We start from the raw sequence: 22,811 nt of genomic DNA on the forward strand, positions 1-22,811 counted from the left end.
AATAGGAAAAAGAAGAGTTTCAGTGGAAGGCAATGTGTATGGCCAGGGTTCAGACAGAAGACCTTTCAAAATGCTGCAGAAGATAGGGAAAGAACAATTTGTTTGTCAGTAAAAGCTTATTTAGCTTTACAGACTAGGCTTGCAGGATGAGCAGTGCAGATGACAGGCTGATAGGACAGGACAGGGAACTGCCACACAAGAAGGGATTGTCCAGCTCTGGCTTCCCAGCAAAAGCTCAATATTTTCATTTAGTCTGAACAGTTTTAATGTGCATTCAAAATCCAAACCTTACACACACTGAAAACACACTGATTTTGACAGTACTAGAAGACAGTATCTCATAAGACACTGTAAGACTTGACAGAGAATTACTATTATATTTTAGTGACTACATGATCACAAGCTGGTACCACAAACTGCGGTGCACAGCATACGCAGAGTCAGTGTTGCACTAATACTCTTATTCCCCCTTCTAGACCTCTTATTTTAACAAAATTACTTCAAAAGGCCTGGCAAAAAACCCTCGTCTGATCTACATTACATGTTTCTTTTCCACAGCTTGCATCTCCATCATATTCTAGGCACTCATTCTGTACCTGTAACTATTGATAAAGTCAATTTAAGTGAAGAAGAGAAAAAGAAAGCCTTATCTAAATGTTTCCAATTGAAAAAGCAGCTCTATACAATACTACCAACTGTGAATGTAAACGAACTGACGATGTATACTACCTTCCCATTATTTCAACCCATTCTTGGCTTCCCTAATGAAGGATGCAGTGAATTCGCTGGAATTATACCAGAACAACAGACGCCAAAGAAAACGCGTTTTACTTACAAGAGTGAACAGGAACTCTCACTAAATGTTATTACTGATTTTAGCGAACAGATAAAGAAGAATTGGTTTTGCTCTAGACTTAAAAAAAAACAGGCACACAGCTTGTAGGCAGCTCAAACAGAGTTGAGGGAAGATCTTTACAGAAGTCAGTAAATTGCAAGGGGTTGAGTATCAGCCACTGGCAAGCTCCAGTGGTATTTATATGTGTACCTGAAAGAAGGGCTGAGCCATAAAAAGCCCCAGAAAATTTGGTTTGTGGGATTTGTGGTAATCTGCAGCTCTAAGCGAAGTAAAAGCCAAAAATCTCTACATAGATAACAGGCTGCCAGAAGCAGATCCAACATCATTTTTAACAGCTTATTAATGATTCACAGCAGTTTTTTCAGCAAGAGGCAGCTTTTTAGCACAGGCTCTACTTCTTGGGGCAGGTTCTACCACACTACTGTCACCTACAGAGATTCTTCTAATTTCACCGAAATCGCCCTGGATTTAGAGTTACGTTGGTAGAAAATGAGAATTTGTTCCAGAGACTATAAAATCATCCTTACTTGCACTACGCGATCTTGCTGACACTGTCTCATTACTTTTGGTCCTACCTGGGCTCACGCAATAGCGCCAGGCAGAACGCTCGCGGTTATCAAAGCTGCCTATTCCCAACGGCTTAACTGCGTTACGTACCAAGAACATAACATCGGTGCCCACAGGTACTCTTCCATCAACTCTGCACAGCATTGCCCAGTGAGCTTAAACAGACTACACGATGCTAGACCTCTCCTGTAAACACCTTTTAGATTTCAAAATGATTATTCGTGTTTCAAATCTTAAGCCTTTAACTGTACAAGCACACCATAAAAGTCTCTGGATGCACAAATGCACAACGCTTTCAAACTTCATTGTTCAAGACAGAATGGGTAAAACTTCTCCAGCCATGGATGTCACACCAAAGAAGCCTATGAGGCATATTTCTCACGATCACTCCACACTTGTCAAAGTAATTGCTGAGATAAAACCAGGAAAGATCTCTTTACTTGTTGCATTCGGGTAAGAGTTTTGCTAAAGCTTAGCAAAAAAAGGCCCCCCCTCTTTTTTTTTACTGTTCTTTTTTTTCAGCACAGACTTCTTATATCCAGCCTCCTTAAAGTTAATGCTAGGAGGAGACTAGAGGTGCTCTAAGGCCTGTTGCTTGAAACAGAACCCAAACAACAAGCAGTGAGTGGCTCTGAGGAGTCAGCGATGTCTCTCCAGCAAGCTACAGCTTGAACGCTCATAATAAAAACACATTAGTTAAGACACAATTCTTCCGTGCTCCTTGTCTTTGCCTGGCATAACTTATCACAGCCTTTGAGAATGCAAAGGGTTTTATGAGAAGAAAACATTCCCTTGCCGTTTGCATGACTAATCGCATTGCAGGTTAAACCATTAGATGCTGGGAGTCAACATTTCTGGTGTTTGACCACCCCCTGGCAAGGAGGAGGTGGCCTCTATGGCAATGCCGTGGCTGTGCTCAGCTCCCGGGGAGGGAGAAGGAAGCCCTCAGGTCTCTGTCTCTCAGAGTATTTTTTCTCAGACAAGAGCAGGGACCAGTGGGAGAGAAGAAGGGATGGGTTACCCACCCCTAGGTGTTCTTTAAGGGCAGATGCTGTAAAGCTTCTGCATTTGATAGTTTATTCTTAATGCTCAGTTTTAGAGCAAATATCCCTGTTTATGCCAGTGGCCAGAGGACAGTCTCTGGAGCTCTGTTTTACAGCAATAGTGATTTTCAGTGTCCCGAGGGAACCCCACTTTGAGCCTGTGCAGACTCAAAGCACAGTCCTTAGCAAGGAGTGACGCAGGTTATGCCATTCCACCAGCAAACCTCACCTCGTGCCTCAGAGAAGCTCCTTTTCCTTCTCTAACTGTTGCAGAGAGAAATTTATTCCAGGACTATCCATCTCATCCCACACTTCCACTTGGTGGGGACAGCTGGCAAGTTCAGCTGTGTCCAGTACTTGGCATCTTCAGCATTTAAAATCAACATAGATTGTTAGGATCCCCCCTCCGCTGCTCTCTTGGTGAAATGCCTACACGCACTCAACCAAGGCCTGATAGGGCTCAGCTGGGTCATGCTTATGCCTCAGCAGGATTCACGCACCATCTCACCCAACCCCGAGGGGATTTTCAGAGCCTATCTCCCAATCAGGCCTCAGTCAAAGGTATGTTTGCCCTCCAAAGCTCAAACAAGCATCCTTTTCTGCCAAGCCTGCTTTGCTGTTTGCAAGGGGGGAAAAGGAGTGAGCTGTGTATCAAATCACTGCACTTAAATCCGTCACAGCCAGTTTGTAGAAAAAATAGCATTTAGGCCTTGCAGTGCTGAGCTTAAGTTATCCTCGAGGATTTAGCCCGCCACCTGCATCCCTGTCTAGCCTTTAGGAAGTCTGCTGTACTTAACCAAATAAAAACTATCAAAAATGCTGCAAATCAACACTAAGCCAAATTTGTCCCTGTAAAGTGTCTTGGCAGAGAAATGCAGCGAAATGCAAACAGTTAGAAGTTCTGGTTAAAGAAAAGAAATAGATGATTTGAAACCAGGACCAGTTGTAATCAGTAACATTTGAGCTCATTTTACTTCGGCTGCTCTTATTTCCCACCTGCTGCTCTGCCAGTCTTTTCTGGATTTCTTGATCATCACATATGTCGTAAACAACAGGCTTGGAGAGCTCAGACTCAATGCGGGCCAGCCAGGTGCGAAGGTTACTCATGTTTTTGTCCAACAGTTGTATAAAAGCAAAAGTTTCCTTCAGTTTCTTCACCCTAAAGAAACCAGGAAGAATATTTTGTTAAAAAGATCTGCAGTCAGTAGAAATGATGTTAGCAGGAGGTGATGACATCTGTCACGGATTTATGAAGCTACTTACTGTCACACCAAGCTGTTGTCTGTAAATCAGAGCCATGTTTCAGTCAAAACCTACCTAAATTTGCTCAGCAGGCTCTGCTCTACAGTTGCAGAAGGGTCCTGTGTGAATTATTCAATGAAACTAAATGAGCAGAGTGAATTTTTGTAGCCTCATTAATTTGCAAGTGAGCTCTTCAGGCAATTCCTGGACATTTGTCTAAGTGGACGTTTGTACTGAAACATGCCTCAGTTAAACTAAAATGGATTTTCAGGGATCCTCCAAGGGCCCAATTCTCCTACCACGAATGATGTTGAATGGTTCCTTCATTGACCATCAGACCCTGCTGAGCAAGGCAGCGCTCAGCCAGCAGGGCAGGATCATGCCCAGATGACAACACCCTAGGGAGTAGGCACACAGATGCGGACAGGAGAGGAGAAGACCTGAGCAGCAGCAGCCGTAGACTTACAGCACTACAATGACATTAAAAGCTCTTCTAAACAACATGCTGAAATGTGTGGAGAGGTGCAAGACTCTCCTGGTGGGTGAAAATGAAAAGAAGGATGCAGAAGAGGAAGAATATCCAACAACTAGGATGAGTGGTACAGCAGACAGGCAAATGTACTGCTGCGACCATTTACTGCTCTTACAGCTCTTTGTAGCACAGCTCTCAAAGCACAGGCAAACCTCGTCTTTATTTCCAGCCTTCACAGCATATACCCTTGTCAAAATCCCTTATCAGCCTGTGAGATCAGCCTTCTTCATCCTCTCGTATTATTCAAGTAGCATGTTTATACATTTTGGCAAATCTGGCCTTATGTGTGGAGGAACATCTGTTAAACCACCTCACTGCTCTCCAATCTCTCCTTGAAATTCACATTTTTTGCAATTTCCAATGAAAATTACCAAAAAGCCCAACATCAGGGTGGCATTCTTCTCATTACTTCAGACTGACATCAGAGCTCATCATCTAAACCTTTGGAGTAAACGGAGAAAGAAAAATCTAGATGCTGATTTTCATCAGACCTGTCTTAAATATCCAACTTACAAGATGAGATGAACTAAAAGCACCATTTTCTCCCCATGAACTCCAGTGGCCTAGATAACTACCTCAAATATAAACTTCACAGACACAATGTCAAGTGAAATGCTTCCACCCTTGTCCCAGTGAAAAAACATTTATTAGCCAGCATCATTCCCCCACAATATCCATCCTGGCTGATTGTACCCCCTTGGTTGCCTCATTTCAGCCCTGTGCCCTTGTCTCTGGAGCAAGGACCATCTTTTCTTCTGCACCTTGCACAGGATTAAGAGGAAAAATTAAATTTATGAATGAAATCGTGAACAACTATCTGGTCTAGCAACTACCCAGCTGAGCCTCATTATCTAAATTAAACAAAGTGCAAAAAGTCAAAGTATGTATGATGAACCCATTTATTAGCTGCTTTGGCTTATTTGCCAAACCTGCAGGAAACCATCACCAGCTGAACAAAACCAGTAGGTAGGACTGGGAAGGCAGCTTGAACAAGAGGATCACTGAGTGTCCCAAAACGTGTGTGTGTGTGGAGGAGTGGTAGGCGTGTACAGGGAAGCTTCATGTGAAGAACCTGCCCATCTGCAAGCAGAATGAGGAGTTTCTTGGTCCACTCTCCTGCCATCCCAACCAGCTTTAGAGGAGAAGGGTCTAAACTGCCTGTGGTTGAGCGACTTTTGCAGTTGCCTGTTCTAGGATATGATACAATGACAAGAAATATGCAGGACAGCTAATCCTTGGTGAATACGCCACCTTCTAAGCAGCAACAGATCTTATTAGTAATCTTAAGGTGATCAAACAGGTCACGTATGTCAGCTAGATGCTCTTGATTTAAGGTAATTCACTTATGGAGGATAGGTGGGAAAGATCCTGCTCTCCTTGTTCAGTCCCTATTGGTTACGGTGAGGGTACAGAGTAAGGCCAACAAATTTTGGTTTTCATATGAATTAGCAGCATGAAAAGCAGATTTCCCTGATTCTTGGCCCAAAAGGGCCAGGCAGCACTTTCAGTTATTTTACGAGGAGTGCAAGAACCAGGACAGGAATGTGCAGGTGAGAAGAGCATAGTCCTGCACTGGGACTACTGGCACATATTTAGCAACTCTGCAAAACGTGAACTAGTCTTGCATGGTTGATGCAACCCTGCAAGTCAGCCTGAAGGATTTGGCCAAACCTGTGGTCCACCTTGTTCCTGTCTTGCACTCACAAAGCCACCAATACTGGTGTAAAGTGCAAAACAGCTGCCTCTGTCCCTTTGTGCTGATGGTGCTTTCCACTGCTGCAACTGATACAGGAACGCAGTTATGGAGGAAGCCAGCAGATGACAGAAATGTTTAGCTGCTCTGGCTTTCCTTAACGAGCTGTTCTCAGACCTCTGCTCTGAACCCTGTATGCAGAAGTATCCAGCTGCTGAACCAATACTCCTGCCCCTGGTCCTGCTTCTAGTAAGTGGTACTCAGTGAACATGTCACACTCTGGGTAATTACACAGCATTTTCTCATGCTTTCATGGCCTGGCAGCAGCGCACCCAGAAGATCTCATTCTCCTTCCGCTCTCTGTCCTGCTCCTGTCCCACCAGCCAATTTTGATCCAGTTGGTTATAATGCTCAGCATGTCCTGCTGGCCCTTAGGCACGTGGCTTATCAAATACAGGTGATAGGAGAGCACTTCCCCCTAAAGAGGCGGGACGATGCAGACTCTGCATGGAGCACTGAAGGGAGGAACCACTAGAAGCTCCAGGCTCGAGGAAGAGTTTGAGCCAAACGTGTACACAGTTAATTCGGCACTGCTTCAGGCCAATCGGAAGGAAAGCAAGGCTAGATCACCGCACTGACCCTGACGTTCAACGGCAATTTAGTCTTTGCATACTCTTGTTATGTTACCAGGCCTGATTCCCCCTAAGATAAGCCACCTAATCTACCCCTCCTACTAGAGGGAGTACAGTCCTGTGGACCATGCCCGGCCTGCTACACACAAATCTGTCCACCAAGATGACTGCAACAGAGACTCCTTGAAAACTTGCTCCAGTTCACAACCTGCTATGCACTACTGACTTTTCCCATGGGAAAAGCAGGACTGTTCCCCTACAAAGGTAACCACTGCTGTCTTGAACGAGTGCTCTTTTGCAGGGGTTTTTTTGCAAGACATACATGTTGAGACCATCCTATGCCACAGCTTCCTTGTTGGCACTACAGTTACCATGCTGTTTTCAGTATTGTCTCCATACTTCCTTACTCCCTTTTCTGTCTGTAGTCACCTTTTTCCTGTCTTGAGGTTGCATTATAAAAAAAAATCATGGGTTACAAGCCATCTTTCTTCAGTTAACATGCTGGATGACAAGCAGGTGAATACAGACAAGGAGGTCCAAAGCAAAATCCAGGCACAGCAGATTATAATTGAACATTTTTATGATTGACAGCACATTCAACAAATAGGAAAAGCAACAGCTCTGGAATCCAAGTGTTTTTTTTTCATGAAAAAATACTATTATTATTTTGGCTTGGAAACCACTCCAAAATTCAAGATACAAGTATTACCCTACATATGTGGGGCTGTATCTGCTAATGTTACTAGCAGCAGCCCCAAAGACAGCATTACTGTGGTACTGTGAGCTTATATTTACCTTCTAGCAGTTGCCATTACAGATGCACCAATGTAATTAAATAATTTAATTGTTTCATATTTTAGATAGAATATGACATTTGTCAGTTGTTTCATCATGCTTAATGCGCTGAGTTATTAATCTCAATCTTGCACTAAACAGTCAGAGAAAAACAAAAACCTGATAGAAGTTTATATTAGTGCAGGGTCTAAATAGGAAGGCAGTCTTCTTCCGATGTCCATAATGACCGATTTTTCTTGTTACAGTCAAGGCACACAAAGCCCAAGGTAAAGGGTTGGGCTCCACTGTGAAGAAACAGGTGAGATGACGAGAAAGTTGGGCATCCCCAACAGATGCACAGGAGTCAAAGGAAACTTCCATTTCTCCAGCTATAGCTCAAAGAATAACAGGAAAAAAAAAACACCACCTATCCCCATAGAAGTCATGCATTTACAACTACCACGCTCAGCTTGCCTACTTGCAATAATCTTGCAAATTATTTGCTGTTTACAGAAAAGAAACCTTGTGAACACTTTTGAGATGCAGCCTGAGAGGGTTATTTGTCCTGAAAGACAAGAGACCTCTTCAGAGCTGGGCAGGGGTCTGCGAGCCACCGAGCCTGGGGCAGAAGCTGCCCTATGCCAAGGTGGCCAATCACCCAACATCCACTGAGTCCAATCACCCAACACCCGCTGAACTACAGCTGCAAGAGTTCCTCAGAGGACATGAGCTCCTCCCAGTTACCTACAGAGTAAAAGGGATTAACACCATAAATGATTGACTTCCTCCTCTACAAAGTACGATTCTCATGTTATTTGGTCACACGGGCAAAACTTAACGTTTAGTGGATAAAGGCCTAGCTGTACACAGGTCGTTTCCCAATGACAGCTGGCCAAAAACCAAAGCATCACCATCACCATAAAAAGACCAATAAACTCAAACACCTCCCATAATTAAGTTGGGCCTACTGCAGAGCATTTCCCGATTCACAGGAGCACACAGACGCACGCGCTAGGCAGCCGGGATAAACCCAACAAAGCCAGTTTCTCAGTGTCTTAACCTTTACACCAAAATACGAGTGGCAGGAAAAGACAGAGCAGAACTAGGAGATTATAACCAAAAACTGGTTGCAAAAGCAAACAGCAGCACTGACTGCCCTGACCCGAACTGGGGATGGGGCTTGGCGCACCCCGGCTGACGCCACCAGTTAGCACCAGTCACGCGCCAGTTAGCACCAGTCACCAGTTTCAGGCCGAATGGCCCCTGCTCCGAGCGGCAGCGCCCGGTTGTAGGAGGTGCCTCCCGGCTGCCGAAACCCGCTTGCCCGAACCCGGGGCTGCGCCAAGCGCCGGCCAGGTGCGCCCGGCTGCCCGGCAGCGCTGCAGGGCCGCGTCCCGCGGGCGCGCTCAGCGGCACGAGCATCGCTCAGGCCGGGCAGCCACGGGCTGAAATTGCCCTGCCAGCTGCCAGGATTGTCACCGGCTTTCCCGGATGCACGGGGGAGGAAAAAAATAATAAAAAAAAAAATAAATAAAAGCGGGGTGGGGGGGGGCCAAACCTTTGTTCAGGAGCTCGAGCGTGCGAGGGATGAAAGACCCGGCGGCGAGAGGCGGCGCCGCGCGCGGCCCCCCCGGGGCGGCTCGGCCGCAGCCCCCGGCGCGGAGCCGCCCGGCCCCCCGCGCCCCGTCGCGTCCCCCCCGCCGCCGCCGCCGCCCTCCGCCCGCGACACTCACGGTTCGCCGGGGAAAACCATCCCCGGGCGCTCGCGAATCCCAGGGGCCGCGCACGCCACGCGCGGAGGCGGAGGAGGAGGAGGAGGAGGAGGAAACCCCTCCCCCGCTCGTGTGCCCTATTTATTCGCTGCCTTAGCATCCCGCACCGTGGCGGCGGCGGCGGGGGAGGAAGGCTCGCCCGTCCTCCTCCTCCTCCTCCTCCTCCCTGCGCCGCGGGGCACGGTTTTACCTGGCAAACGGCCTCATTGCTCCTGGCAACGGCACCAAAAATAAATAAATAAATAAATAAACCCCAAACCGAAAGCGCCTCCCCCTGCCCAAGGGGGCCAGCAGAGCCCGAGGCGCCCGCGGAGCAGCCGGAGGCTTCGAAACCGGGCAGGCAGCTGCGACGCGGCCGAGCCCCGCGGGCCGCGAAGCCGGCGGCGGCCCCGAAGCTCGGGAGCGGGTGTCCGGGGGGGGCCCCAGCTGCGCCCGCTGCGGCGCGGCCGTCGCTGCGCGAGCTTGAGCTTCCTCCCCGCGCGCCCGGCCTCTCCTCAGCCTCCCAGGGAGAGGGATAACAGTCTCCGTTTGCGGTAGCATTCGTTTAGGGGAAGTCGGAGTCACGCTACTCCCACCCGAAACGCCACCGGGAACGATTGGGAAACCGCAAGCTCGGCTGCAGGGCTCGGGCAGCCCTCGGCAGAGCGGCACGCGCTCGCCAGCCGCTCGGCCCCCGGCAAGCCTGGGGATCGCGGCCGCCCCGGCGCACCCGGGCCGGCGCCGGAACGAGCTCCGATAAGCTCACGAGCTCCGTGGCAGCTCCCGCGCCGAGGAGGGGCCTGATCCCTCGAGGGGAGGGAGGACGAGGACAGAGAGGAGGCAGCTCGCGAGCGTTTCTGCGCGGCAGTAATCGCAGGAACGAGACGCGGGGAGCTTTACTGCGACGAACCGGGACAGCTCAGCCGCGAACGGTGCTTTCGTCTACCCGGGGGCCTCGTGCCAGCACGCGCCGCTCCGCTTGCCGTGCGACAGCCGTTCTCCAAGGACCTTTGCACCCGTCGGAGCGCGGCGGCGGGGCAGGACGATGGCGCTCCGACGGCCGGCCCGGCCCAAGGGTAGGCGCCACGGCGGCAGCTTGCAAACGCGGCGGAGGGACATCGCTGCCGTTTCCGAGGGCGGAAAGGCAAAAAGCGGAGGCACGCGTTGCCTCGGCAGCCTCCCTGCGAGGTCGCGCTCGCACGGAAGGGCGCAGCCATCTCAACCGATTCCTGTGATGTGTTCCCCCCCCCCCCCCCCCCAAAAAAAAAAAAAAAGGGAGCAAAGCATTGCGTTAACCTCGGTGGTGGACCAGCCACCGGAGGAGGCAGAGGAACGGGGTTGAGCCCGCGAAGGCATCGTGGTTGCCCGGCAAGTCTTGGTGCCGCCGGGGAGCACGGCTCCGAGGGCTCTTGGCCGCCTGCCTCCGCCGCGCAGCCTGCCCGCTCGCTCAGCTGCTCGCTGCGCGTGCAAGCGTGCAGCCCTTTCTTTTGACACAGTGCTGTGGTGACAAGAGAAAACAAGCCCAAGATTTTTTTGTGCCCATTTTCACAGCCAGCAGACCACACTCTTCCTCCTGTCACCACGTTCCTAGTCTTCCCCTATCAACAGGGACGTAAGCACAAGAACCTCCATAGTTTCACAGCTGAATATAAATGCATTTGCATGCCTGAAAAGGAGAGCAAATGTCTTAACGGTTATTTTAAGTTCATGAGAAGTAACATTTTGAGACCTTGCCAGAGGCGCACCAAGCCACGCTCCGGCTGCAGCGCCTGCGGCAGGGCTTTTGCCACCACGCAAGCCAAGCACGTGCATACAAGGAAGGTGTTACGTCCTGCGAGCGCTGCCATATGGCACATCTGAGCTTGTCACCCTGAACTAAGAGAATCACTTCACAGACTAAATGGAGAGCTCACCTAATTTGCCCATCTGTCCTAGGATGTTTATTGGTTTAAAAAGGTGAAATAAGCTCTCAGGAGGAGTGTGGTGTATTGAGTAGACTGGCCCAAGACTGATTTGCTGGAAAGACTCAGTCCCCAGGATGGAGGTAGGCTTGGAACAGGCAGCGGTGCAGTCTGCACCTTCTCCGGCCATGCAGTGCATCACTCGGTGCTTTACACACTGCCCAGGCCATGGCCTGCCCTGGAGGCACTCACAAGTGCAAGTAGAGGCAGCAGGCAGTTCAGCTTTTAAAATAACCTGCTGGAGTCATAATACTCGTCAAACAAAACCTCCAAGTGGTGTTGGACTCAGCACCCAAAACTTTTTAGCACTGCTTCAATACAATTGTTACGGCTTTTGCAAAAGCAAACTGAAAAGGAGAGAGACTGTCTCTCAGTGTAGGGCATCGCAATCCACACTCACAGGTCATCTCATCTCCAGCCCAAGCAGAGCTTAAAAGGGCACAGGTGGGACCTTCTCTTCAGTGCTCTGGAGCCCACCACTGACGTGGAAATCTCAGTGAACACCTATGCAAGCCTAATTCAGCTCCAGCCAGATTTCAGCTGGATTAGGTGAGAGATGTGCTATATTCATGCTGCAAAATGCAGTGGCTCACTGGTCCGAGGGGACCAGCAAACCCACAGGGCTGCCTGATAGCCCCGGGCCACCAACGGGAGTCACTTAAAACCAGCCCCTATCAGTTCCTTCCAGTTCTTCACCCTGGTCCTAAATGCAGAATCGGTGGGAAATCTCATGAGGAAGCCAGGACGGTCAGAGGCCTTTTAGGCTGAGAACCCAGGAACTGTCACATAGGAGCAAATCCCCTCTCTAGCAGCTGCTATATCCAGTTACCTAATGAAGGGGCTACGCTGATGCTCTGGGGAGACGCACACTGACCTACCTCAAAGACCATCGTACGTTTGTCTGAAGATAAAGCTTCAAGATATCCCAAGTAAACAGACAAGTGCTCTATTGGCAGAGGCTACTTGAACAGAGCACCAGACATTGCTGTAAATATCCCACCAGTTCTTTAGCATATTTTCCTAAATATTACTGTAAACATGCAATGTTTACATCAGCTTTAAAATACTGCACATTTTAATCTGCATTTAAGAACTGATATGATTCATAAGTAACACAAAGCAAAACATAAATGACCACAAACATGTTTAAAAACGAACAGTATGTTGCCATCAGATGAGAACAGAAAAAGTGCTGTTGTAACAGCAAAACGCTAATTCCTACAAACACGCCATCGGCAGCTCCCAGACGCGTCTACAGATGAGGTAGGTGTTAGATCCTAAGAAGGCTGCTTCTGCTTAATCATTCATGGCTCACGTGTCACCAGTAATTCAGATCTAATTTCAGGTTAAGATCCAGCACACTCGGCATGACATGGCCACAGCACAACTGCCGACTTAACTGCCCTTCGTTAACTGAGCAGAGAGAGCTTCTCCGGGCTCAGAGGAGCACGAAGTGGGGCTACAGGGGAAACCAAGGCTTCGGAGAGAAGTTGAGACTGATACTAATGCTGTATTGGGCTTTTTATTTCTGTACTACTAAAAAATGCAGGAAGGAGGCGAAGCCAGCCCAGCATCCTCTTCCCGAGTTGTGGTAGAAACTCGGGGATTATGGTGAAATGAGATAGTCTCAGTAAGACTAATACTAAAATGATCATGATGTTCTTAACTCTTTCAAGTATAGTAAGGATGTTTAATCCAATAAGAAGAGGTCACTGCCTGGACTGTACAGGTTTTTGTTTTAGTTCTTCCTGGTAGTGCTACCCAGGTTACCAGCATGCAGAAGATACTGAATTAAAAAAAACAAAAACAAACAAACAAAAAAACTCATGGTATGGTCCTTCAGTTGTAGTTAGGGAAGAAAGAATGACTAAAGAAATAGCATTAATAATCAGGGAGATTCCATACACTTCTGAAGGTCAAAAGGGAATATTATCATTATATAAATCTGACCATCTGCACAGACAAGTCAGGGATCTCCTCAAATTCTGTGCAAATATGTGAGGATGAAATAGAGGCTTCTTTTAACACAGGAGACTCTCCTAAAGAACCCAAATAAACTCCCACTGCACAGCCTTAAAATTAAGCTGCATTCAAGACAAACAACAGAGAAATTGCTTTGGCTCTTCATTTTATGTCGCTCCCATGATTAAGATTATACTATATGACTTCTTACACCCTGCCCTTGAGCACTGGATAAATTAAGACATTTGGTGTCACAATACAGCAACAAGTTATAACAACCTCCCCCCCCAACTGAACTTAAATTTGAATCTCAATAATACAATTAATTTTAAACAGAATTCAAAAGCTGTGTTAGTCTGTTTCTGATGGTTGAGGACACTGGTCTCTGACTTTTATCTCACATAAAACAATAGAAATCATTTTCTTACCGTGCTCCAATGACATCAAAGAGATGCTGCCAGCGATCATTGATTTTGTTGAGTTTGTCATCTATTTCTGCAACTCGGCTCTTGTTGCTAGCCTTGATGAGCTGGTCACCCATTTGTTTCAAGTGAAGCTTATTTTCACTGAACAGGTTTATTTCTTCCATGCAGTCCTGACAAATACACACACACACTGCTTAGTTCCTGGGCAAAACCGAACAAAACTATCTATTTCTTTCCCCACATGTGGGATGTGAAGGCAGCTCTGATTGGGGTGGCCAAGGTTTCTACATCAGTACATAAAACTTCTTCATTAGAGAGGAAAAAAAAAAGACTCCTCAATGGAAATGCTCTCACAATGAAGCCACTATGAAAAAATAAGCAGCTTAAAGACTACTAGAGGCTGGGAGTAAGTACTCCTAAAAATAGCAACTTAATGTTCTAAATTTGCTCCTGCTTTCCTCATTTAACTTAATTTTTCAATCAAGCTACCTTGAAAGAATCCACATTCAAGCCTAGGATGGCTTTATTTTACTGGTATTCTTATCCAAAGGAGATCTGGGATTAGATATTGAGCCCTTTAAGCCACACAGAAGAACTCTGCAGCAAAAAAAGTCCTGTTTTAAATCAAGCTAATAGGAGGGTATTAGAAAGCCCTAACTGGACTGCGCACCAACACAAACGCACAGAATTGTTCACCATTTCAACCTGCAGGTTTCATTTTTGGTTGTGGTAATCATTTGGCTCGCGTAAGACCTGTCACATCCTCCAACCTTTTCTTTGCCTTTGGACTGGCACTTTCATAACAGCTGACCCTGGCTGGAGGCGGTGACGGCATCGAGACACGCCAGGACACCTCTGATCCCTGCGAAGGAGGCTCTGGAGTGCAGCGTACGTGCACGCACGCATGGCCACAACCACCCAGACCCCAGACCAGTAACAAATATGTGTCACGCTCGATGTCTGAATGCAGCCAGGGGGTACTTCTACTTTGCATTTTGCTCTTAGCCTGAACATTGAGAAGGTAAGAGCTGAGGATGGAGTATCTCAGCTCCTCGCAGAAGACTAAGTGCTGTTTTTAGACCATGTGTCATTTCCCAGGGACTACAAAGAGATGGGGACTGGCGTCTCTGTAACAAGTTACCAGGCTGCATTTCAAGAAACGCTGTGCTACTACTTACCTTCTGCAATTTGTCTATCATGTCTTCAATGCTAACATCTGCAGTCTGCAGCACTTTGCTTTCCATCTGCACCAGCCACGAGCACAGCTCCTTATTCTTCTCATTGAACAGAATCCAGGCGTTCAGTCTGTCCTCTATCTCCTGCTTACGGAGGGATACCTGCAAATAAGCATATGCATTAACCACAGGGAAGGAAACCAGCGATTATGAACCATTAATTTCTAGTCTACGTTTGATTGTGTTCCATTTTGCAGGAGCCATTATTAAGTATCTCTAGATTTCTTTCTGAAGCCAGCAAGCAGATTGTTATTACACGTTATTTTGGATAGCAAGGCCAGAAGTTGTCTAGCAAGCAGCAGATTCTCTCCTTCAGGGGAATGAAACTGGGTGACAGCTTTATAAATGAGGATGTTATACAACAATTTAACTATCACTTAATGAAAACTTTAAAATGCCAACAAAGTAGTAATATAAAATATATAATTAACCACATAAAAATGAATAAAGTCTCATATAAAACACAAAATAAATAACATCTAGATAAGTTCTTGTTTTTCTGTAATTATAAGAAAAGCTTCGCGACCACTAACTGCAATTATTATATCTCTAAAATACTTCCCTGTTCTCTATTTGCTCATCTCTTCTTAGAGAACTTCCAAACAACTCAGCATCAAGAATCTATCCTCTTTCTTAGAATATGTGGATTTTTTTTCCTCACCAAGATGCATAAACATAAGGTTTACATAGGGAAATTAAGATACCAAACCAGCAGTGCTCATACCACAGCTCCATCATCTTCGAAAGAAACCGGCTCACTGTTCTAGCAGCTAGTGTCACTTACTCTGGCATAGAGGGTTTAAGTGTATATGCATATTCATTTATCTACTTTGATGGATTCCTGTACTAAGGCAACCCACACCTATGGAAGAAGGAAGTGAAGAAACAGTGCAAGTTACATCAAAACAAAACAGACAACTAAGCGCCTCGCCAACCAACTTCGGGCTAAAGAAGACGAAGCAAAACACTTTGCTCGAGCTGGCTGTGAGCGGCCACTCCAAATACCACCACGTGGCAGGACACGTACCTCCTCTTCACATCTAACAAGCATCCCATACAGCATGTGGCTCCTCAAAAAGCTATTGCTGATTCTCATCTAACCAACCTCTAACACAATTTTGTACCTTGGTATGAAGCTTAAGTATACAATGGGGAAGCAAGATCAGCTCCAACTAACACACGGACCAAAGTGTGAGCTACTGAATGATCCCTCCAAGTGATTGCTTGAAGGCTAGGCTTTGCTGCTAACACACCCTCTTTGGACCAGCCACACAGGCACCAGCACCTTCCTCTCCAGCTTCGCCTCTCTAGCCTGATGGCAGACCTCTCCCTGGGCATCTCCAGCCATCCTTGCCCTCTGCTTTGTCCTCCTGCTCCCACTTCAACGGTTTTCTTATGATTTTGCACTTCTCAGCTGCTGAGTAAGACACGACACATGTTCGTTCTCTGACAGAGTGTCACATATGTTGGCGTTAAAATGGGATCTGCGACAACATGAATAGTTAAATCTTTGACCTACATGTACCTTGCAAGGGCATCTATGTAAAAACTAATCCCTCTGAGTGCATCTGCTCATTAAGTGTGCTTATTTCCCTGCCACGTCCATCACGGGCATCTGGCCGCCCGGCTCCGACGTCCGTGACAGCTGCAGCAGCGTCTCCCTTGCACAGGCTTTCGGATCTCTGTGTTTACACCGCAGTTTGTTTTCAGACAATACATCTCGAGCTCTTCTACTGTGACAACCAAACAAAGCAGTTACGTTGGCAGCAAAACCGATAAAGTTGGCTTTCCTGCATACCCATGTCCAGAGCTGAGCATCAGCGACAGCTCTCCAGAGGCCGGTTAGGGTGGTGCAGCCACTTCAGTGTGTCCCTCAGCCTGCAGCACTGAATAGGTTTCCTCACACTATAAGTTTTTTTGTGTGTGTAAAACTTACAGCAACATTAATGCCACCTCTTTCTTCTCTCTCCAAGGTAGACTGCTTAAATTTTGTTCCTTCAGGACATCAAAATAGAAATTTTGAGTAAAATCTGAACTTAAATTACTACAGTCAGAATTATACAACTTGGATAGACTGTAGCTGGGTACACAAAGAGGTAGCTCAATTTTCAGGCCATCCCAAATTAAAAACATTGGTCTATATGTGGGGCAGGGGGAGAAGGATGTCTCTGGAATTATTTTCACAGTTCGGAAACAATAATTAAGAAAATACAGATCACAGCTTAACTGTCTATTTAAGGTAAAGTTACTAAGCTCTTCCTCACTGCAATGCAAAAGAGAAATCCAAACAACTAGTTCATCACACCAAAGTTTGTGAAACGAGCATCGTTGTTCATTCCTTACTCTGCCAATATTCCCACCAGGATTGCTTTACCTTTGCCTGAGTAAGGATTGGACACAAAATATTGCGGCTAAACTTGCTTCAACACTTCTTGGCAAACTGTGAAATAAAAGCTATGGACTCACGAGTAAAGGGGAGTCAGAGTTTGCCCTGCTGACACGTAGAGCCATCGAGAGCAGCTTAGGACCTTGAAATATTTTACCTCTCTAAATCCCATGAACAGGGCAAAGCAAACACACATTCAATCTGCATAATAGCAGAGTGAACCAAGTTCATGTGACTTTGCCAGTGAATTTTCCCCAGCAGTTTTACAACCAGCACTAAACGAAGTGCAATATAGCAACAAGCCACAAAGAATACAAACATTTCACAACAGGATAAAGAAGAAGCGAGGCAGTTCTTAATATGTTTAAACCCTGTTAGCAAGAAGTTAGTATTTAAACACACACCAGTTTTTCTTAAAAATCAATTCTGCTGGCATTTTCTGTCTCAGATTTCCAAAGGCCTCCCCCTTCCTCTGCCTGCTTCACCCCCGAGGCCATTCCGGTGCATATCCGTGTCCCTCCCCTCTGCAGCCCAGAACAAAGCCATGTATTTTGGTAAACAGCTGCATTTTGTCTCCCTGAAATTCAGCCACTCACTAGTTAAGAGTTTGCAAAGAAGAAAAAAATCACAGCACTGCGTGCCCAGGATGCAAAGGGAGAGCCCGCAGGCTGACTTCGCCGCCCCCCGTTCAGCCGTGCGGCGAGAAGCCCCATCCGCAGGCAACCCTAAAAAGCGAGTGCACCCCTCCAGAAACCCGCTGCCCTGTTTCCCCTTTTCCGCTGGCCCCAGCAAATACGCTGCTATAAAAACCCAGAGGATGCAGGAAACTCACCCGCAAGCAGAGCTCTTCCCACTGCTGGTGCAAATGCTCGACCTGCTCCTTGAGCACCAGCATGTCCTCGGAGAGGATGCAGTGCGCCAGCTCCACCTTCATGGCCCGCAGCTCCTTCATGCTGTGGGCCCAGTCCGCCAGCGACTGCTCCAGCTCCTGCATGGAAACGCACCCAGAATGAGCCTTGGCTCTAAGCTCCTCCGGTTTCCAAACCGGCTCATTAATCCTCCCGGCCGGCCTGTGGGGGAGGAGAGCAGGGGAACCGTGCAGCTGCATGCACAGTTCTTCAGCTCTGCTGGCTCGGGTGCCCCCCGGGCCTGATTCGGCACCCGCTGCAGCCCACGGCAGGGCTCCCGCCGACTGCACGGTGCAGCAGGAGCCTCCGCCACCTCCAAACCCCCCTAAATGCAGCCTGGCCCCTGCCGCTCCCCGTGCGCCCAAGCAGGGTTTGGGGGTTCGCATGCAGGAGGGATGACATGCCCACTTCTTCATTTTTTTCTCCTTTCTTTTTCTTTTCTTTTTTTTTTTGATAACTTGTTTTCCACCTACATATTTGTTGTTATTACTTATCTCGTTGCCCCAAATCAGTTCCCCTCACTAATAACAGATTTCATAGACATTTCATCAGACTTCTCACAAATCTGCAGCTCCAAGTCACACAAACATGTTCTCTCTCTTCTCTTTTGTTCCCCCATCTCCCCTTTTCTTTTGCAAGGAGTCTGTGCTTTTCTGAATAGTGTTCAACTGGTCACCAAAAAAGCAGAGACAGCACTGCATGCAGCAGGGAAGCAGCACACTCCACGCTCGAGGCATTGGGTCCCGTTTCACAAGGCAGTCACAGGGAAGTGTTGCTGGCTCCTCTAACAAAAATATCTTTACATATGATCCTATTTATCTCATTTTAAAAGAAAAAAAACATGTGAGTGTCGGTGTTGGGAAGGTGTGCTGAGTCCAAACCCCACAGGTATTTTCACAGTTCTTTTGATCCAACCACTTATATAAATCCTAAAAAGGAATTGCTGATCTGCTTCAAGACTGGAGGAAAAATTAACTAGAAAAGGATAAATCAAATAGAATTCAGAATAAAATTTACCTGAATTTACAATAAACTGCTCCCCACAGATGGGAGCACATGCAAATATGCACCTTGACAAGGGTCTAATCAAAGCAATAATGGAGCCAGTGTGGGAATTTAATGGGATTATGCTAGCTGCATGCAAGCTAGAGAAAAACAACTTTATTCTACAGAAGAACGAAACGCAGAGAGAGTAAAGGAGGCCTCTTCTTCTTAATGCCATTTTCATCCTGAATTTTATTATGCTCTGACATCCAACAGCAGCATCTGCACTGGCACTGTCCGACTGTGACATCTCCATGGCCAAATTTCAGTTGCTGGAACGAGAGGCAAGAGCTGCGTACGGACAGGCGCTGCCATTTCAAACGTACTTCAGAGTTACAGCAAGACTGGTGCTGTGGGAAAGGCAGCCAGCGCTCACAAAGAAGATTTCAGACAGCTGATAATGAGTTCAAAGCCCTGGCTCATTAATAAGCTTATTTGTTCCCACCACATAGGTCAACGCTTCACTTCATAAAAGGATGATGAAAGACTGACCAGTCCAGACAAAACTTTCCTCTTAATTTCCATTTAATTTTTATGATACACTATGGGCTGCAAGAGCTTTTGCCACTCCCTTACTCTAATTTTCCTCCTCTTTAATTATTCTGAGATCCCACAGGTGTGCATTGCACTTTGCAGACTGGAAGGAAAATAATAAGGTCTCTTGCCTGAGGAGCTCCATGTCCAAAGTGGATTGGGAAACAAGAAGGGAGATTCAGCCATTAAGAGCACAGCCAATTCGAGCAGAAAGCAGAAAGTTTTATCTTGCTTGGGTGACTACGAAAACAGGCCTCAGAAAAGGAGCAGAAGCAGTTAAAAAAAAGAAAGAAAGAAAAAAACTTTTCTTGCAGCAAAAACCTCCCTCATCCATGCAGATTAATCTATCTGAATTTGCAGATTGGAAGCAAGCAGAATGGTAGAGGGGAAAGGGATTCAGTTTCACTAAAGAACAGGTAAGATGGAAAACTGATTTCAGAGGGATTAGGTGCTGTGCAAAGAATACATCTATTTAAATATAGTCTGCCTGTTCCATACCTTAATGTCTTCCTTGACTTTGTAGAGTTCGTCATGTTCAGCTGGAAGTGGATCTTTCACTTTCTCCTTCAGTTCTCGCAGCCTACTTTCCAATTCCTTGGTTTGCTTTTCACAGCAGTCCCAACGCTGGAAGTTACAGAAGGAAGATACAAAAGGTTAAGAGACCTTACCATGGACATACTGTACTAACAGACAGGTTACAGAAGAGCCTCTTCAGCCCACTCCAGTAAGTAATCATCAGTTCTGGTTATTTGGATTTTGATGTGTGGTACCACCCACAGGGGTTCTGTGCATGCACTTACAGAAGAATTTGCACCCTTTAATATTTAAGCTTTGCCTTACAAAATCTTTCTGCTCGGAGGTTTATATTTTGTCACGTCCAAACTGAGAGGTTTTTAATATAATTTTGGGCTGAGGATTATACTGATGACAGTATTGAAGGGTAAGACATGCACGCTGTCTGGCTGTGAAAACAAATTTATTTCCTTAAGGAAATCAGTAAGGTCTCCCCCTTCTTTTCAGGCTCTCTCAAATTTTCACACTGCCTTCACAGCCTGCTGGAGGAGCCACCGTGGTGCCCACCCTGCTGTCCCTCAGGGAGCTGGACACGCTGGTGCCAGCTACCTGCCCCGTACCTGAGCTGTGCCACCGAGTCCCGTCCTGGTGGCCTCCAGCTGGAGCTGGGTGTTGCTCCAGCTCTGCTGCAGCTGGCCGAGCTCCTCCTGGAGACTCGCGCTCGTCTCAGGGTCAGAGACCGTGTGCAGCTTCTCTCCGACGTCAATCACTAAGGAGTACATGGCTTGCCACCTCTGAAGGATTACTGCCTTACTCTTCAAAAGAAAAACGTTTTAAATTTTTATGCGGTCTCTAACAAGCCTTCAAAACGCTCCTGGTGTTTCACTTGAGAAGAGGAGAGGACTTAATGAACAGAGTTAGGAGGCACTGGTTGGTTCACTTTGTGCAAGAATAATAAATACATCTTCTTCTATGGGCTTTTGTAATTTCAGAAAAAAAAAAAGATCGGACCCCTCCTGATCTACAGGACTCTACAGCAGTTTTTCGCAGACTGAAGTGATACAACAAAGGTGGGACAGTTATAAAAAGATGAAATTTTAGCTGCCTGAGTAATTTAGGAGTAAAAATAATTATCTTAAAGTCCTGTTAGCACCCCGGAATCAAAGGATAAGATAGCTTTTTGAGAAACAGCATCTTTATTAATCGCACCAAATGAAGTAAGCCATTGATCTTAATTTGCCTACAACACAAATTAGTCTATAACATGAGCAGATATGATCATTGTTTCTTTTTACAAAGCAACAGTTGAAGAGAAAAGAAATTTGGAGCAGGAAGAGGAAGATTTTTTCACTTTTCTCATTAAGGAAGAGCATAAGCCTTAACTGATAAAAACTACTGAAATTCATCTTTAAACAGCAGATGAAAATGAAGATGCCGCAAATAGAGCTAGCACCAAATGCAGTACTGGAAATGTGTTAATCTATCAACCTTAGGATCATTGGAAGATGATAAACCATGGATCATGCAAATAGAGAAGCAGTTCAATAATACATTTTTTAAACATTTTTGATTGCCTTAAACAACAATTGAGGTCAGTGCTTGTACTGACCCTCCCATTAAAAAAAAAAAAAAAAAAAAAAGTGTACACAGTTCAATGGAAAAAGCAAGACATCCTAAACTATATGGGAAAATAGTTTTCCAGGCTCATAAAAGCAGAATTCACTGGCCTGCTACCCTGGATTTCCAGGCTCACAGGAATAGTTGTTGATATCGACCTGGAAATTGCTACAGTAGAAATATTTTTTAAACCACACAAAGCTACTAAATGACAGTGTTTCTCAAAAAATTTCCTAGTGTAAAGAGCTTTTTACAATGCCACTGTTTTCTCATCTCTGCTCAGCTTTAAGAAAAAGGTTCAGCAACTGGTTTTGCTCAAGAAAGCAAGTCATTTTAAAGCCTTTCCCCTTTATCAGGCAGAAGATGATTCAATCCAAAAACACTCATATATTTTACATTTATTGGAGATAAAAAGAATACCTTAAAATCATGAATTAGACTTCTAAGCTGGTAAAGGCTACAGCAGTCCTGGCTCTTCACAGCCACGAGGAAGTTGTTCGTATCAGCAAGAAATCTGCTGAGACTCCGCAGGGAACTCCTGAAGAGCTGCCACTGGCTCACGAGCCCGTCAATATCTTTCTTCCTCTGCTGAATCATCCGGATAACGTTCTGCCACTGCTCTTTCAACAATGTGAGCTTGGAAATAAACTCTGTTCTGAAGACCAGAGGTGTTGAGTGTTAGCATATTTTAACTTCAAAGTTGTATTTTCCAATAATTGCGATGGATTTCCATTTGCAATGTTGTAAAATTCCGATTCAGATATCCGACTATGTGACAGATCTGTGCAGTCAACATAAGCTCAGCCCTGCTCTCTGTATTCAATCTTTTAAGCAAAGCAAAATCTTTTACGTGGTACAAGAATGGATAATGCAAGACATTCCTGCTATTGCGTTACAGCAACACACGTAGTACAACAACCACTGAAGCAATATGCACTAAATACTTTTTTTGAAGAACAAGGAAGTCAATGCAAGTGAGACCAGACCTCAGCTTTTGCTGCAAAACTGATCTGTGCTTTTACCAAGCTGTAAAAGGGAGCTGTGTCCTACAGCAGTGGGCCACAACTGCAGAGTGAAAGGGCTCTCTGTTTATTACCGAACTCATGCGGGCAGCTCCCTGGCCTCTCCCACAGCAC

At 46.2% G+C, this 22,811-nt stretch overlaps 1 protein-coding gene across 4 annotated transcripts in view; it reads right to left on the bottom strand.

Moving 5' to 3' along the window:
• SYNE2 (spectrin repeat containing nuclear envelope protein 2) overlaps positions 1-22,811 on the bottom strand; it is a 180,330-nt gene that overhangs the window by 14,821 nt on the left and 142,698 nt on the right. For all 4 annotated transcript variants that reach the window (XM_062577244.1, XM_062577243.1, XM_062577241.1 and 1 more), the window contains 7 exons: positions 22,096-22,330; positions 20,679-20,873; positions 20,044-20,169; positions 17,892-18,047; positions 14,617-14,775; positions 13,442-13,608; positions 3,463-3,625 (listed from right to left, as the gene is read on the bottom strand). In XM_062577244.1, the coding sequence (XP_062433228.1) occupies positions 3,463-3,625; positions 13,442-13,608; positions 14,617-14,775; positions 17,892-18,047; positions 20,044-20,169; positions 20,679-20,873; positions 22,096-22,330 (1,201 nt within the window). The remainder of the gene's footprint in view (positions 1-3,462; positions 3,626-13,441; positions 13,609-14,616; positions 14,776-17,891; positions 18,048-20,043; positions 20,170-20,678; positions 20,874-22,095; positions 22,331-22,811) is intronic.

This window comes from Rhea pennata, chromosome 5, assembly GCF_028389875.1.
Source record: "Rhea pennata isolate bPtePen1 chromosome 5, bPtePen1.pri, whole genome shotgun sequence".
NCBI classification, from domain to species: Eukaryota; Metazoa; Chordata; class Aves; order Rheiformes; family Rheidae; genus Rhea; species Rhea pennata.